We start from the raw sequence: 17,687 nt of genomic DNA, 5'->3' as shown, positions 1-17,687 counted from the left end.
ATAGCTTGGATGAATAAACCATTAGAACTGCTATACAGCCTTCTGCTGAAAAGTCCAAGGAAATACATTTCAAATGAATGAATGGTGACATTTAAAGACACTTGAGAATCAATTCTGATTTATTTTCCTTTATACAATCAATCCAGTGCAAGTTGGAGCTTAATTTCTGAGGGTCTACACCCAAGGTGATTAGAGAAAAGATCTCTTCTTTGCATGTCATATAAACCTAATAAATATCAATAAGACTGTATTTTAAACTTTCTAAATATGCCCAGTATCAGTTTCTTTATACTTCCTTTAATTAAAAATGGAAAATTGCTTTTAAAAAAAGTCTTACCGGTAGGTCAGTGAAAGCAATACCTAAAAAGAAAAAAAAAGGTGGCATTAGAAGCTGTTTTTCAAAGCAGACTATACTGACAAGCTGAATTTCTAACTAAAAGGAGGAAACAAATGGCAAAAGAAAAAACATTAAAGCCTAAATAAAAAATAACAAGACTGATTTTTTATCAGTAATACTAACATATGTCTGAGTGAACAAATGCTGTCCCCTTTCAAGATAATCAGCCTTGCTAGTCATACACAAATTTTATTTCTGAGATGCTGCCACTGTCTCCAGGATTTTTGAAATACTTTTAGATATATCTTCAAAGCTACATTAGAAAACACATTAAGAGAGTTGGTTGCAAAATAGTCACAGTTTATTTTTTACCCCCAAGTTGCAATTTGTAGCCTCACCGTTTAATAATCATCGTCTAGATTTAGCTTTTAAATAATTTTAGGTGGAAAGAAAAGAGTTTTTCTGTTATAAAAGGCAAACAAGGGAAAATACAGTATATTTTTGCTTCTTTAAAAAATGTTTCTTATGAAAGTAAATTCTTTAACTTATGATTTACTCGTGGGAAAAATCAATTCCTCCCTCAAAGGATAAACGATTTTGCACAGTTGAGAATTTCTCTTGAATACCTTTTGACAGTAATTACAACAGTCATGTTCTAGATACAACTTGAGCAATGGCAATATCATTGGAATAAGTCTACTGTCAACCAACGTGACAATTTAACGACCTCCTTTCAAATATTCAAATATACAACTTAGCTGAAAATAATAAAGTATTTCTGTAGATATATTTTTAAAGATTTAGCTCTAGAATAACGGGAGAGCAGTACTGGTGAGTCAGTCAGCTGATCTCAACTCTTCCAGTCTAAAACCAACATTAAAACCAAGCCAGCACCACTGCTTCTACAGTTTTGATCACTATCTTAAAACTGAGGGAATTTCCATTAAATTGTTTTTAAGGTCTCTTCCTACTTGACATTTTATTCCTCTATGACTGTGCTGCAATAACAGAAAACATCTAACTCTATTTATTAATAAGGTTAAAAGACAATCTGAAAATAAATTTTACACTTTTAAAATAATGTGTAAAAAATAATGCTTTGTAGTTAGTAAAGCCCTGTTTTTATGATTTTTAAAAACTAGTAAATTCATGGTGGCTTGTTAAAAGGAAAGCAAAGTTAGGGTTCCTGTTTTCCCCATGTAAAACATTATCATTACATTTAACTTCATTAATAACACAGAAAGCAGGTACTATCAGCCCAAATAAAAAATTTTCCCAAAAATTTCACAAAAGTAAAAAGAATACAGAAAGCAAGAGAATATTTTAATATACTATAAACTATACATATTTCTAATATTTTTCATAAAATAATCAATTATTTTTCTCAAAGATGTCTAGTTATAATGAAGACTGTATATTCCACCTTTAGCAAAAATCCTTTGTGTCTGTAATTACTGAAATCTTCACTTTACCAAAAACTCTTAACAAAAAATTCAAAATTAATTCCAAAGGTTAACATTTTTTAACACGGCCAAATATAGTTACCACAACATGTTTTTGCTCAATCAGACCACGAAAAGATGCCACTTTAACAAGATGGCATAACTATTTGAATTTTACACAGAAAGCAATTTTCTATATTCATAATTTCCTGATTTGTCAGGGTTTTTGAAAAGTGATCTTCAATTGGTGAACGATATTCAATAAAACAAATAAAAAATTATCACATTACATTAACCTATATACTGCAATGTTTCTCTTATTTTCTCAAATAAAACCTATTTTTCTGTATATAGTAAACAAATATATATTCTGAAAATCTTCCATGAGACAGAAACTAAAGATGTATCAGGTTTTGGGTACAGATTATCCATTTAGGAAGTATAAGGGAATAGTAACTACATATTTAATAGTATTTTATCTTAGAAGATGCCAGAATCTAGACCAGAGGTAGGCAAAGCTTTCCTATGAAGGGCTGCTAATATGTTCTGCTTTCCAGGCCATATGGTCTTTATCACAAATATCCAACTCTGCCATTGTAACAGGAAAGCAACCATAAATAATATGTTAAGTAGGTGTGGCTGGTTGCTAATGAAATTTTATTTTAAAATAAACAGGAGGCTAACTTGGCCATAGCTTGTAGACTCCTGTTCTACAGAAGTAATTTCTGCTCATCAATGGTTTACCAGTGGATCCCAGGAACCTAGCTCAGGGGCTGACAAACAATGATACTAAATAACATTTAATGGTTATTCACTAGATGTCAGAACTGTGCACATACTATTGCAGTTTACTCTAACCACCTTAGTGAGATAGGTATTACAGTGATCCTACTTGACAAACTGAGAAAACTGAGGCACAGAAATGTTAAGTAATTTACATATGGTTACCTGGCATAAGCCGGGAGTCAATCCCAGGCAAGTCTGACTAAAGAACTCTTATTAACCACTGTTATACCATCTCTCTATGTGCTTAATATTTATTAAATTTAAGAATGAATAATGCCATTCAGGTTTACTTAAAATTAAAATGCGGGCTGGGCACAGTGGCTCATGCCTGTAATGCCAGCACTTTGGAAGGCTGAGGCGGGTGTATCACTTGAGGTCAGAAGTTCAAGACCAGCCTAGACAACATGGTGAAACCCCATCTCTACTAAAAATACAAAAATTAGCTAGGGGTGACAGCGCACCTATAATCCCAGCTATTCAGGAGGCTGGGGAAGGAGAATCGCTTGAAACTAGGAGGTGGAGGTTCTCAGCTGAGATCACATCACTGTACTCCTGCCTTGGCTACAGAAGGAGACTCCGTCTCAAAAATTAACAAAAAATAAAAATTTATGATGTGACTCCATCATTAGGTGCACCTTTTTAAAGACACATCTTACATTTTAAAAATAGCTTTCTTAGCCAAGAGAAAAATTTAATTTAAATATTTGTGAAAATAGGGAAAAAATAAAATCATTATCACCTGTGATTGTCTTATCTCCCAAAATGAAATTTCTTCTCTGGAAAGTTTAAAAAGTTTATGTTAAAGAGATTGTGGTTTTTTAAAAATGTATTTTTTGGTTTTTGAACCAAAGTACCTAAAAGCAGATTTCTCCGGATTCAAAAATTCAAACATCATAAGCAGTCAAGCCAACTAAGATTATATGATCAGTCAGAATAGTAACAACAAATAAATTCAAGAGGCCTGTATTGTTCTTGGAAACCAGGTGGCCACAACAATGAAACCACACATAAATATACATAATTTGCATGGGGTCCTTAACATTATTGTACTAGTGAGAAAAGGATCTCTTGTGGCCTTGAGAAAAACTTTTAAGTCAGATAATACAGAAGGACTTCAGAATTAAAAATCAGTAATCAGAAGTAGAAATGCTAAGCTGAATATGAAAAAAGTTAACTTTATTGAAACACTTTTAAAAGAGTATTGCCAATGCAGCCAGAAATTCAGAATTTTCTTTTATACTATGAAATAACAGAAAAAACAGCTTTTGTGTTAAAGAACATCTATTATGTCTAAGCATACTACTTTAAGTCTAATTTTTAAATACTATTTATAAGCAGTTTCTGCCTTCTAGGGTTACTTAGTTTTTGCTTCCTTTCATTTTACCTCAATAAAAATAATTTGCTTTGAATCAAAGATTTTTCCAGCAGTAAAATGTGAAATCTTTTTTTATAAAACAAAAAGCATCAGTGTTACTATCCTTTATATTTTCTATAGTTTAAAAAAAAACTTCTAAGAAAAAGGAATATAACGACCACACATAACTTTAAATTTGAAGTGCTATGGGTACATGAATATTCCACTGTAAATCTTAACTTACTATTAGTCTTACAATGTATGGGTTTCAAGTTTTCCATAACCTATTTTATTTTCAGAAGTTTTTTTATTCTCAGTTTTGTCACTGTTTGCTTAATTCTGCTTCCTTCCATACAGCAAACTTGTAGTTACCAACTTAGCCATCTTTGTTAGCAGATCTGACCTTTGAGTGTGTTGATGCCCTTCATATGCTTGTGGCATCAAGCTTTCCCTTCCTTTGTTACTATTCCCCACACTATCCTAACAACTGACTGCCCCTTTTTCTTAGCACCTGTTACCCAGAGAATTAGATTATACTGTGTAGCATTTTATTTAAAGCAGAAAACTCTTGGCATTTCTATTTCTAGAATAAGTATCTCAGTGTGGGGATTATTTCTACAGTAACTCCTATACATATATGTATTATATAGATGGCCTTCACAGAATATAAAGATGGTGAATATAAATATTCACCATTTCCTTAGCTTCTGCCTGGGAAAAAGGAAGAAACCATTTCCAGAGGCATCTATCTATAAAGGAGAATCACATAATAAATACAACCACCATCCTGGAAGTGTAATAATCTCAATATTTGGTTATTTTGCATGCAATATATTATCTCAGTACCTAAACTATGTCCATTCTTGGTGTAAAAGCAGGTATTGTTGATAAGATTAACACAACAGCCAATGACATCACCAGTAGTGAAAGTTGGTCCATAAGGTTGTCCAGTTCCAGAAGAACAAAACGAATGTCCATCATCCCCATGGTAACCATACGAATGCTTATCCCAACCTAAGGAGAAAGTTCCGGCATATTTACAATGAAAAGTAAGGTTCCTCTGTACTAGGTTTATTCACTAATAACCTAGTGATAAATCAGAACAGCACAAGATAATATAAAGATAAAATTCCTAATGTACATTTAAATTCTCAAAAATTACACTACATAATTTATTCTCTATTAAAATACGGCTTACAAATTTAAGAAAAATAGCTACACAGAACACTAAAACAAATATTAAACAGAGAGAACCCCCTACCAGAAAAAACAAACATAAATGCAACAACCACAGGAGGACACATTTTCTGTGCATATTCCGTTTGCTAATACACCAAAATAATTTTGCTTTGATTTAAAGAAACACATAACACATTTTATATAACATAAGAGATTACATCCTATTCAATCACTGCAAGTTTCTCAAGACTGGGATCCAAATATAAAAGCCAAACAGGGTGTGGTCTTACCAAACTACAGATATGTTTATATCATCATTAAGAGATTTTTACCTTATCAGTTACTTCTATAAGGAGTTTTCAAATAATAAAAACCTCAATTAAACCCTCTTTCAAGTATCATTTTAAGCAAAAGGGTACAAAAGAAAGTATGTCAAGGTAACATACGTGATTACAATCAGATGCAACTACATTGTCTTGGTTTGTTTCTTTAAGGCACTTCACGTAGTTTTACATTGACAGTTTTGCCTTGTACCTCAAAAAGTGTCGCCAAAATTAATTTTTAACTTTAGCAAAGAGAGTATTAGAAGACATAATCCAAGAATCACTTCCTTCTGATATGTGGTATTGGGAAACAGGTCTGCCATCTCAATTTATCTCTTCCTTAGTTTAAGTATTAGTCGATATTCCCTGAACATTAAGATGGGTTAAAAGTCAAAAATATGATGGGTAGCCAATATAACCAGCCACATTAAAATATTTAAAGTAGCTGATATTACTATGTACTAAAACTTAAAAATATCAAAATACAAAAAAAGCATGAGATATATACTATATGTTTTACTAAATAGTGTGAAATTTAAATTTATTAAAAACCGCTCAGCAGGCCGGGCATGGTGACTCACGCCTGTAATCCTAACAGTTTGGGAGGCCGAGGCAGGTGGATCACCTGAGGTCAGGGGCTCGAGACCAGCCTGGCCAAAACGGCAAAACCCCATCTCTACTAAAAATAAAAAAATTAGCCGGGTCTGGTGGTGCACGCCTGTGATCCCAGCTACTCGGGAGGCTGAGGCAGGAAAACTGCTTGATCCCAGAAGGCATAGGTTGCAGTGGGCCAAAACTGCGCCACTGCACTCCAACCTGGGTGACACAGTGAGACTCTGTCTCAAAAACAAAACAAAACAAAAAAACCCCACTCAGCTTTCACTTAAAATTCATAATGATGATTAAAAACACAGAAAATCAGTATCCTTAAATATTACAATTTCTTACTTGAAAATTTTAACCAGAAAGAGCTACTCATAAGACATAATACTGTAATTCAATTACAAGTGTACCTGGTAGTCTATTCATGTTCACACCTTGAGCAGAAAGACCAATTCCCATGTAACTGTTGGAGGGGGTGGGGGGAGAGAAGAAAAGGACATTATTATAGTCATATATGTATAAATTACCAAACAGTCTCAAACAATATCAGAACCAAGCCCAAGCTGGAACTCCTAAGGTAGCAACAAAAATTTTATTACAATTTATTATGTAACAACAATGGGCAATATTAAGTACCAATAAAAGACTTCACAGCAAACTCATATGGTAATAATTCATAAATACACACAAAGCATTAATATACAGCTACGCACTCTACTGACACCTATAAAAAATCTCTCCAACTTATTTACAGATAAATGTTTGGGATTAAGATTTCTCACAAAAAAGCAGAGGGATTGTAGAAGGAAAAAAAAAATGTTAAGGAAACAAATGTGTTTCCCAAGGGGCACAGTACAAATTTAGACCACACACACACACACACACACGGAAATATGGATTCACATTTGGAAAAAATTTCAAACTCACATAAAAATATCTTAATAAAATTACCCCAAGTATGTATTTTCTATACTAGCTTTCTAAAACTGAGCAAATTGACAAAATCTACCTAAACAGAGGGCTCTTTATTATCAATTTATAAAATTAGAACAAAACAATCTCCACACAATACACAAGGAAAGATTATTCAGGTATTCAGTTATTTTTCAAGTGCTTATAAAACATTAACAACAAAACCTGATAAAGATAGTTCAAAGGAAGAAAACATAACACAATACACTTGTGAGTATGAACACAAAAAGAAAAACAAAATAAAAAGCAAACTGAATTCAGTTTGTTAAAAGGCTAATCGCCCATTATTTTTATCAAGGTTTTAAATGGCATTTGATAAAATTTGGCCACCATTCCTAATAAGAACTCCAATAAAATAAGAATAAAAGGAAATTATTTAACTATGAGACTTTTCCCCCAAATATAGCAAGCAAGATATTCAACAGTAAAATGCACTGAAGGCATTTCCACTAAAATCAAGAACAAAGAGATACTTACAATTGTTAAATACTGTTTTAGGGGCTTTAGAAAGCTTAATAAAATAAGAAAACTAAATGACTAGTATAAATGTTAAAAGACATAAAAGTACCTTTATTTGTACTTGGTATGATTATATACATAGAAAACCACAGAATCTACCAAAACCTTTTACAATTATTTAGGCATTCTGGCAAACTGACTATATATAAGAGGAACATTTTAATATTTCTTCTAGTATAGCCAGCTGGACAGCCACAATAACTACAGAAAACATAAAACAGGAGTAAGGTTCTCAAGGAAGGCTCAGAATTACATATTAAAAGCTGTATATAAGTGGATATAGTAAACATCTGGATAACTTGAGAGCATAAAAATGGCAATCTTTCAGATAGGCACAGAGGCTCACACCTGGAATCCCAGCACTTTCAGAGACTGAAGCAGGAGGATCTTCTGAGCCCAAGAATTCAAGACCAGCCTGGGCAACATTGGGAGACCTTGTCTCAAAAAAAACCAAAACCATCAGTTGTGTGTGGTGGTGCACACCTGTGGTCCTAGCTATGTGGGAGGCTGAGGTGGGAGGATTGCTTGACCCCAGGAGGTTGAGGCTGCAGTGAGCCATGAATGATCACACCACTGCACTCCACCCTGAGTGATAGACCAGGACTCTGCCACTCAGGCTGGAAGGCAAAAACAAAAAAAGGAGGACAACCTTTCTAAAATGATGTAGACATACATTTTATACATTTCAAGACATATTCCAACAGAAATTTTAAAACTGAGCAAAATTATTTCAAAGTTCATATGTAAAAATGTATAATTTTGATCAAAAGACAAAATTTTAAAAAAGAAAACTCAGTTTTCCCTACTAGAAATTAAAACTCATAGTTAGATTCACAAGAGCAATATTACTACTATGAGCATACGCCAAGTGAGACAAGAGTGACAAAACATTAAGAAACAACACATAGATGTCTAGTCAAGAAGGCTCATTAAGTTTGTATTTTGATTCAGCCCCTTTGCTAGAAGTACAATATAAAATGTAAGTATTACATTTTATTTAAAAAGGCTAAGTCACAAGAAGATGAGAAGAAACACAGGCTGTGAATGGGGATATAAGCTGTGGACCTGCAAAGCTCTGAGTCTATGAGCACTCAACAGTGGCTCAAAGTTCCCCCTCCTCTGGGTAAACAAGGACTAAAAATGTTCCATAAGAGGAGTATTAGCTATGCTTACTGCTTAAAGCCAAAGGCTGGAATAGGCTTCTCCTCTTGAAAGGAGGCTAAGAATATACTGATATCACCTGTTGCCTAAGCTAGAGCTTATTTGACATTGTGGTGTAGTTAAGGGGAAAGAGAGGAGAAACCTCTTAACCAGGATCTAAACCAGCTAGTTACTGAATGGATCCATGACAGAATCTGCAATACTCTCAATATCATGCTGAAGCAAGGACCCGGAAACTCTAATACAAACCTAGTTTTGGATTAGGAGGAATGAATTGAAAAGCAAGTACAAACTGTAAGAAAGAAAATAAGCATAGAAAAAGCCAGATGAGCAAAACGAAGAAAAATGTTAAACTTCCCAATCAAAATAAGGCTGCAAGGACAAAATTCTAAAATATAAGATCAACAAATGTGACACAACAGGCATGTGGGAAAAAAAAATGAGAAAAAAGAAAAACACCAATAAAATAAATGACTGGAATATGAATTCATTCTAGATATCACCTAATGGATAGTATGATTTTAAAAAAACATAAAAATAATTATATTTAGGAATATACTAAAAGAAAAAAATAATCACTAAGATATAAGGACAGTGGTGTACCAATATTTGCTGAGATAATTTAGATAGTAATTTTCCAGAATTGAAAAACATGTTGTTGAATTGAAAATACACACTACATACTGAGGAAGATAAAAATTAAGTCACACATAAGACACACTGTAGAATATCAATCACGGGCATAATCTTAAAAGCTAGCAGAAAGAAAAGTAGATTATCTAGCAAGGAATGGCAATTAGACTGACTTCAGACTTCTCCCCAGCAACAACTGATGACGAAAAACAATGGCACAATATGTTCAAAGTATTTAAAGTAACTGTCTACCTAGAACTTAGGTGCCAGGTAATGCAGCAAGAATGAGGGAAAAAATAAGATATTTTAAGACACATAAAAGCTAATGGTTTACTATACACAGACTGTCACAAAAGAACTATCTGAGGACATGCTTTAGCAGCAGGGAGACAAGTGAAAATAGAATAAAGGCATGGACAAGGAAACAATCGGCACAGAAGCTGACAAAATATATCACTAAAAGTCATTATTGATTTAAACAATACTATTCAGAGTTTTAAAATCTATCATCCATACATAATGTGCTAGGACACAATTACCTGACATAGAAAGGAACAAAAAATATCCATGTTCAAAAGAAAGCACAAAGAGGGAATGGCCCTGAGACAATCCAGATGTGAGAATTAGCAGACAAAAAAATTTAAACCAGGTACTGTTAACAATGCACAAGATGTAGGGAGAAGAAATACTCTTGCTTTGAATGAAAAGAAATTCCAGAAAAGAAAAAGAATCAATAAAAAGGGAACTACTATGGTCTGAATGTGTGTGTCCCCCAAAATTCTTATGTTGAAACCCAGTCTCTAATATGGTGGTATTATGAGGTCGGCCTCTGGGAGGTCATGAGGGCTCCATCCTCAGGAATGGGATTTTTGCCCTTATAAAAGAGGCGTGAGAAGGCTTGTTTGCCATGTAAGGACACACAGGTGTTTTCTATGAAGCAGAGAGTTCTCACCAGAAACTGAATCTGCTGGAGCCTTTTAATCTTGGGCTTTCAAGTCTCCAGAACTGTGAGCAATGAATGTACGCTGTTTATTATAATAAATTACCCGGCCTAAGGTGTTTTGTTACAGCAGCCCAAACAAAAACAAGAACCAAATAGAAATTCTGGAGCTGAAAATTGTATGAAATAAATCTTTACTGATGTGCTTAATGGCAGACTGAAGATGGCAAAATAAATAGTAACATGAAAACAGACCTTATCTGAAGGACAGAGAAAAAAAGATAGGGGTATGGGGGGAAAGAGTCCTTGGAATAATATCAAAATACATGTAACCAATCCCAAGGAAAAAGAGAATAGGGCAGAAAAAAAATTGAAAATAATTCCCCAAATTTGGTAAAAGACAAAAACGTACAGATTCAAGAAGCTCAGCAAACATTAATTAAATAAAAAGAAAACCACACCTAGGCACAAATCACAGCTGAACTGCTGAAAACTAACAAAAAAGAAAAAAAATGCAGAAAACAGCTAGAGAAAAACGACATATTACTTTCACAGGAATACTGAGTTGAATTTCCACTGACTTATTAGAAAATACGAAGGCCAGAAGACAGTGAAATGAAATCTTTAAAAGTGCTAAAAAGAAAAACCCAAAAGCCTGCCAACACAAAATGTTATTTTCAAGAGAAATATTCTTAAGAATAAAAGTGAAACAAAAACATTTTCAGATAAAAGAAAAACATAATGTGTTGCCAGCAAACCTACACTTAAAAAAATGCTCTTAATTTTCCTAAAACATGACCCTTTAAAGCAAAGATGGTAACATGTATTGTGTCGTTTATAACATACCATAGATGTAATACATATGACAATTACAGCAAGAAGGACAGGAGGAAGTGATAAATGTAGAAATGCAAGTTTCTATATTTTACTTAAAATGGTTCAATATTAATTCTCAACAGGTTATGAAAAAAGATATATATTAAAATCTAGAATAATCGCTAAAAATAGCAGAGACATAAAGGTCAGTAAATAAAAAGAAATTCTAATAATGTATCATATGATGACTAGACAGTGTTTAACCCAAGAACAAAAGATTGGCTTAACATTCAAAACCAATCAATGTATTTTACTATACTCGGAGAAAACTATCATGAAATAGCTGCAGTAAAAACACCCGATACAATTTAACACCATCCAAAATAAATACTCTTGGCAAACTAACAAGGGAACTTCCTCAACCTGTACCTACAAAAACTGTACAAATTAACATGCTTAATAGCAAAATACTGAACACTATTCTCCGAGATCAACAAAAAAGCAAGAAGCCCAGTGCTCACCACTCCTATTCAACACTATACTACAAATCCTAGCCATTTCGACAAGGCAAAAAAGAGAAATAAAATGCATAAAAATTAAAAAGAAAGCTGGCTCTATGTACAGATATATGACTGCTTACAAAGAAAATCCTAAGGAATCTACAAAATAACTGGAATAAGTGAATTTAAGAAGGTTGCAGGATACAAAGTTAATACACAAAGTCCACTGTATTTGGCAGCAAATACTAGAAAAACAAAATTTAAAAACCAATTCTATCTACAACAGCATCAGAAAACACAAAACATCAAACGAAAGACATGCAGCCCTCTCTACTCAAAATTACCAATTATCACTTTGGGAAATTTTAAAAGATGTAAATAAATGGCAAAACATATCATGCCTATGAATTGGGCACCTCAACTGCAATTCTCTTCAAACTGATCACAGAGTCAATGCAATCCAAAGCATAACCACAATAGGCTTTTCTTTTTTTTTTAATCTGAAAAGCTGATTCGAAAGTGTATATAGAAGCTGATAATGAATGTAAATATACAGCTTAATAGAAGAAATAAGACCTAGTGTTAGATAGATCCGTAAGATGAATATAGTTCACAATGTTCTATTGCACATTTCAAAATAGCTAGAAGAGAATAATTCAAATGTTTCCAGCATAAAGACAAATATTTAAGGTAATAGATACCCCCAATACACTGATTTGATCTTTACAATCATATGAATGTATCATCACTGTACCCCCAAAACATGGACACTTACTATGCAGCTATAAAAAATTAAAATTAAATAAGTAAAATTTATATGGAAACATGAAGGATCTAAAACATCCCAAAAAAGATTGGAAAACTGTAGAATTTACACAATCTGACTTCAAAACATGGCATGGGCTGAGTAATCTAAACAGTATGGTACTGGCTTAAGGATCAACAAATAGATCAATGCAACAGATTAAGGAGTCTAGAAAGAGACCCACATTTATAGTCATTTAATATTTTACAAAAGTGCCTAGACAGTCCAAAAGAGGATGGAAGTCTTTTGAACAAATAGTAATAAGATAACTGACATCCATGTAGAAAAAAGTGAGCCTTAATCTCTATCTCACACGATACACAAAAATCCAATGAAGATGAATCACAGTCCTAAATATAAATGTTAAAAACTACAAAGCTTCTACAAGAAAACATGTAAAACTATCTTAACGACTTAGGGATAAAGCAAAGATTTATTAGGACACAAAAAGGAAGACTCATAAAAGAGTAAACTCATAAAATAAAACTTCAGCAAAATTTAAAACTTAACTAAAGACATAGATGATCCAATTTTCAAAAATGAACAAAAGATCTGAATAGATATTTTACAAAATAAGACACTGCAAATAGCCAAGGAGTACATGAAAATGTGCTCCAAATTGTCAGTCATCAGGAAAATGCAAATTAAAACGACACTGAGATACAACTGCATACCTGCCAGAATAATTACAATTTATAAAACCAACAACATCAGTGTTGCCAAGCATATGGCACAACAGGAACTTCATATATTTTTGATGGGAATTTAAAACAATAAAACCGCCGGGCGCGGTGGCTCAAGCCTGTAATCCCAGCACTTTGGGAGGCCGAGGCGGGCGGATCACGAGGTCAGGAGATCGAGACTATCCTGGCTAACACGGTGAAACCCCGTCTCTACTAAAAATACAAAAAATTAGCTGGGCGTGGTGGCGGGCACCTGTAATCCCAGCTACTCAGGAGGCTGAGGAAGGAGAATGGCGTGAACCCGAGAGGTGGAGCTTGCAGTGAGCCGAGATCGTGCCAGTGCACTCCAGCCTGGGGGACAGAGAAAGACTCCGTCTCAAAAAAAAAAAAATAAAATAAAATAAAACAATAAAACCTCTTTGAAACAAAGGCTGGCAGTTGCTCATAGGACTGAACACCTGCCTACCCCATGACCCAGCAATACCACTCATAAGAAAAATGAAGATGTGTCTACCAAAATAATTTGTACAAATAGGCTCATGGCAGATTTCTTCACAATAGTGGAAAAACTTGAAACAGCCTGGGTATCCATCAACAAGCGAACAGATATACAAATTGTGGTATATTCTACTCAGCAACAAAAACAAAAATAGAATTACTGATAAACACAAATGGATCAATCTCAAAAATGTCATGTTCACTCAAGGAAGCTTTACATACAAGAAGTGCATATGCCATATAATTCCTTTTATATGAAATTTTCAACAAGAAAAACCACTCTACGGTAGTAAACAAGTCAAAACAGTGTCTGCCTCTGAAAGGGTGGGTCAAGGGCCTAAGTAGGAAGGAGCATGAGGGAACATTTCTGAGAATGATGATGTTCTATACTTTGATAGAGGTTTGCATTTCATGGGCATACGCATCTGCAAAACTTATCAAAGAGTACACTTAAGATGTGTGCATTTCACCAAATGTAAACTGTACCACACACACACACACACACACACAAAGAGAAGTAAACTGACATCAAACTCTAGTTAATGATATACATGCTGTAGTGATTAGGGGGGAAGTATACCTACACCGAAATGTATCAAAGATTAAGATGGATCAACTGATGAAAAGAGGAATAGAAGAGATACCGTATAAAACAATTACAGTCAGGTCTGCTATATCATGACATACAAGTTTCAAAAAAATCACATTATACAAAATCATGCAATAAAAGCTACACGGTTTACGAAGGAAATGGGGTTGGGAGCACAGCATGCAAAAACGTAACACATTTTTGAAAAGATAAGAACACAATAAAAACAATTTTACACCTATTAAATTATTAAGGAATAGGCCAGGCACAATGCCTCATGCCTGTAATCCCAAAGGAAAAAAAAACTGGGAGGCCATGGTGAGAGAAGCGCTTGAGTCCAGGAGTTCAAGACCAGCTGGGCAATATAGTGGGACCCCATCTCTCCAAAAAAAAAAAAGATTGGCACGGTGGTGCATTGCCTGTAGTCCCAGCTACTCGGGAGGATCACTTGAGCCTGAGAGGTCGAGGCTGCAGTAAGACGTGATGGCACTACTGCACTCCAGCCTGGGTGACAGAGACCTTGTCTCAAAACAACAACAACAAAAAATTGTTACGGAATAAATACTACAAGAAAGTGAGTATTTTACCTTGAAAAACACCTAAGTTTATACCTGGGAAATGGGTGTCATAAGAGTTACCGCTTGTGAGTTACTGTGAAGTGATGAAAGGAGGGTTATCTGACAAAGGGAAATTTGTAACACCAGTTGTGGCTGGGTGTGGCTCATAACTCACAGTAAACTGAATAGCTGGTAGATATATGAAGGCTATCTGACGTATAAAAACAAACTCAACCCAATAGTGAGGGACAGGCAAAATTTATGTGAACAAGAAATTTATTGTTGTGGTACTATGTGTTTACCAAGAGCAATGAATACGAAGATTTTTCAGATCAATATGTCAACGTAGATCATCACAAATTATGCATTTATTAAGTTATGTAAATAACGTTTGTGCCTAACATACAATGGAGACTAACAGCATTCTAGTTTAATTCCTATTATTGATAGGCTTAAGCCTACTATCTTGCTATTTGTCCATCTGTTCTCTCCATCTTTTTCTGTGTTCTTTTTAATTCTTACTTTTGTTTTATGGCCATTATTAGTTTTCTGCTATGCCTTTTGGCAGTATATTAATGACTACCTTATTAAGATTTTAATGCATCTTTGATCTATTACATTCTTAAGTTAGTATATGCATCACATGCTGGCAATGCAAGAAACACCTTTAAAAACCTATTTACAGTGATGTTCCACATAACAAATGTTTCGGTCAACAACCAACCGTATGTACAGCAATGGTCCTATAAGATTATAATGGAGCTGTTCTATACAAGTGTGCCATTTTAAATCTTTTATACCACACATTTTTACTGTATCTTTTCTATGTGATGTATTTAGATACACAAAACCATTGTGTTACAATTCCCTATAGTATTCAGTACAATAACAAGCTATTCAGTTTTGTAGCCTAGGAGCAGAGCAATAGACCACACCACATGGCCTAGGTGTTTAATAGGCCATGTGGTATGGTCTATACCATTTAGGTTTGTGTAAGTACATTCTATGATATTCCTACAATGACAAAATCACCTAACAACACATTCTTCAGAACGTATCCCCATTCTTACGCAACACATTTTTTGTTACTGTTGTCAAAAATTAAAATTAAAATTAAATAAAAAAGAAAGATCTCTAATTAGTAATCCAATTTCTACCATTAAGAATGAACTAAACCCAAAGCAGGTAGCAAAAAAGGAATTATAAAGATTAGGGGAGAAATAAGGGAAGAGACTAGAAAAACAATAGAATCAACGAATTCAAAAGTAGGTTCTACTAAGCAAGAAAAATAAAAGACTCAAATTACTAAACATCAGGAATTAAAGGAGTATTACTACTAAACTAAAAAGGATCATAAGAAAACAATTATTAAATACTATCAACAATGAATTACATAACCTCCTTTAAATGGACAAATTCTAGTAAGACACAAACTACTAAAACTGCATAGTAATTTTAAAACACAAAGACAAGCCCGTGCTCAGATGGCTTCACTGGGGAAATCTACCAAACATAAAAATTAACATTAATGTTTCTCAGACTCTTCCAAAAAAGCTAGAAATACTTCCTAACTCATTCTGCAAAGCCAGCACTACCTTGTTATCAAAACTAGATAAAGGCATCACAAAAAAACTACAGAAAAAATATCCTTCATCAACACAAATGCAAAAATCCTCAACAAATTACTAGGAAATCAAATCTAGCAACACATATAAAAGATTATAAATCATGACCAAATGAGATTTATCCCAAAAACATGAAGTTTGTTTAACAAACAAAAATCAATCAATGTAATATATTAAGAAAATAAAGAACAAAACCCATATAATCATCTCAACAGGCATAGAAAAAGAATTTCACAAAACTCATCACCCTTTCATGATTTAAAAAAAAATCATGAAAAATCATGACTCAGCAAGCTTGAAACAGAAGGAAACTTCCTCAAACTGATAAAGAACATCTATGAAAAATCCCCAGCTAATAGCATACTTAGTGGTAAAAGACTGAATACTTTGACCTTAAGATTAGGGACAAAAAAAAGGATGTCTTCTCTCACCACTTCTATTCAACATAGTACTGAAATTTCTACCCTAGGCAAGAGGGCAAGAAAAAGACGTAAAAGCCATCAGATCAGAAAGCAAGAAATAAACATCCTCTATTGACAGATGGCACAATCTTGTATATAGAAAATCCTAAAGAATCTCCTCCCCCAAAATTATTAAAGGTAATCAAGTTCAACAAGACTACAAGATACAAGATTAATATGCAAAAATCAGTTGTATTTCTACACACTAGAAATAATTTGAAAATGAATTTAAGAAAACACTTTCATTTGGAACAGAACGAAAACAAAAGAATACTTAGGAATAAATACAGCAAAAGAAGCACGAAACCTGAACACTAAAAACGACATTGTTGAAAAAAATGAAAGAACTCCTAAGTAAATGGAAAGACTCCCCACGCCATATTCTTGGATTTGAAGACTAAATGTTGTTAAAATAGCAATACTCCCCAAATTAATCTAGAGATCCAACACAAACCCTATCAAAATCTTAACTTGCTTTGCTGCAGAAATTGACAAACTGATCCCGAAATCATATACAAATTCAAGGGCCCAGTAGAGCCAAAATAATCTTGAAAAAGAAGAACAAAGTTGGAAGACTCACACATTCCAATTTTAAAACTCAATAAAAAGCTACAGTAACCAAAAGAGTGTGTTGCTGGCTTAAAAACAGACACAGAGATTAATGCCATAGAATTGAGAGTTCAGAAACTCTTATATTTATGATCAATTAATTTTGTTGTTGTTGTCATTTTGCAACAAGTAAGGTCTCACTTTGTTACCCAGGCTGGAGTGCAGTGGCATGATCACAGCTTACTGCAGCCTTTTTTCTCCCCTGATTAGGTGATCCTCACACCTCAGCCCCCGAGTAGCTGGGACTACAGTTGCATGCCACCATGCCTGGCTAACTTTTTTTTTGTATTTTTTG

At 33.9% G+C, this 17,687-nt stretch overlaps 1 protein-coding gene across 2 annotated transcripts in view; it reads right to left on the bottom strand.

The window, feature by feature from the left end:
- The window catches only part of RANBP9 (RAN binding protein 9), an 89,974-nt gene that overhangs the window by 31,994 nt on the left and 40,293 nt on the right, over positions 1-17,687 (bottom strand). For both annotated transcript variants that reach the window (XM_055263466.2, XM_055263467.2), the window contains exons 3-5: positions 6,435-6,487; positions 4,766-4,933; positions 338-360 (exon numbers count right to left, since the gene is read on the bottom strand). In XM_055263466.2, the coding sequence (XP_055119441.2) occupies positions 338-360; positions 4,766-4,933; positions 6,435-6,487 (244 nt within the window). The remainder of the gene's footprint in view (positions 1-337; positions 361-4,765; positions 4,934-6,434; positions 6,488-17,687) is intronic.

The sequence above is a fragment of the Symphalangus syndactylus genome, chromosome 23, assembly GCF_028878055.3.
Source record: "Symphalangus syndactylus isolate Jambi chromosome 23, NHGRI_mSymSyn1-v2.1_pri, whole genome shotgun sequence".
Classification (NCBI taxonomy): Eukaryota; Metazoa; Chordata; class Mammalia; order Primates; family Hylobatidae; genus Symphalangus; species Symphalangus syndactylus.
The sequence above is the reverse complement of the archived record's forward strand: the minus strand, read 5'-3'. Positions and strand labels throughout refer to the sequence as shown.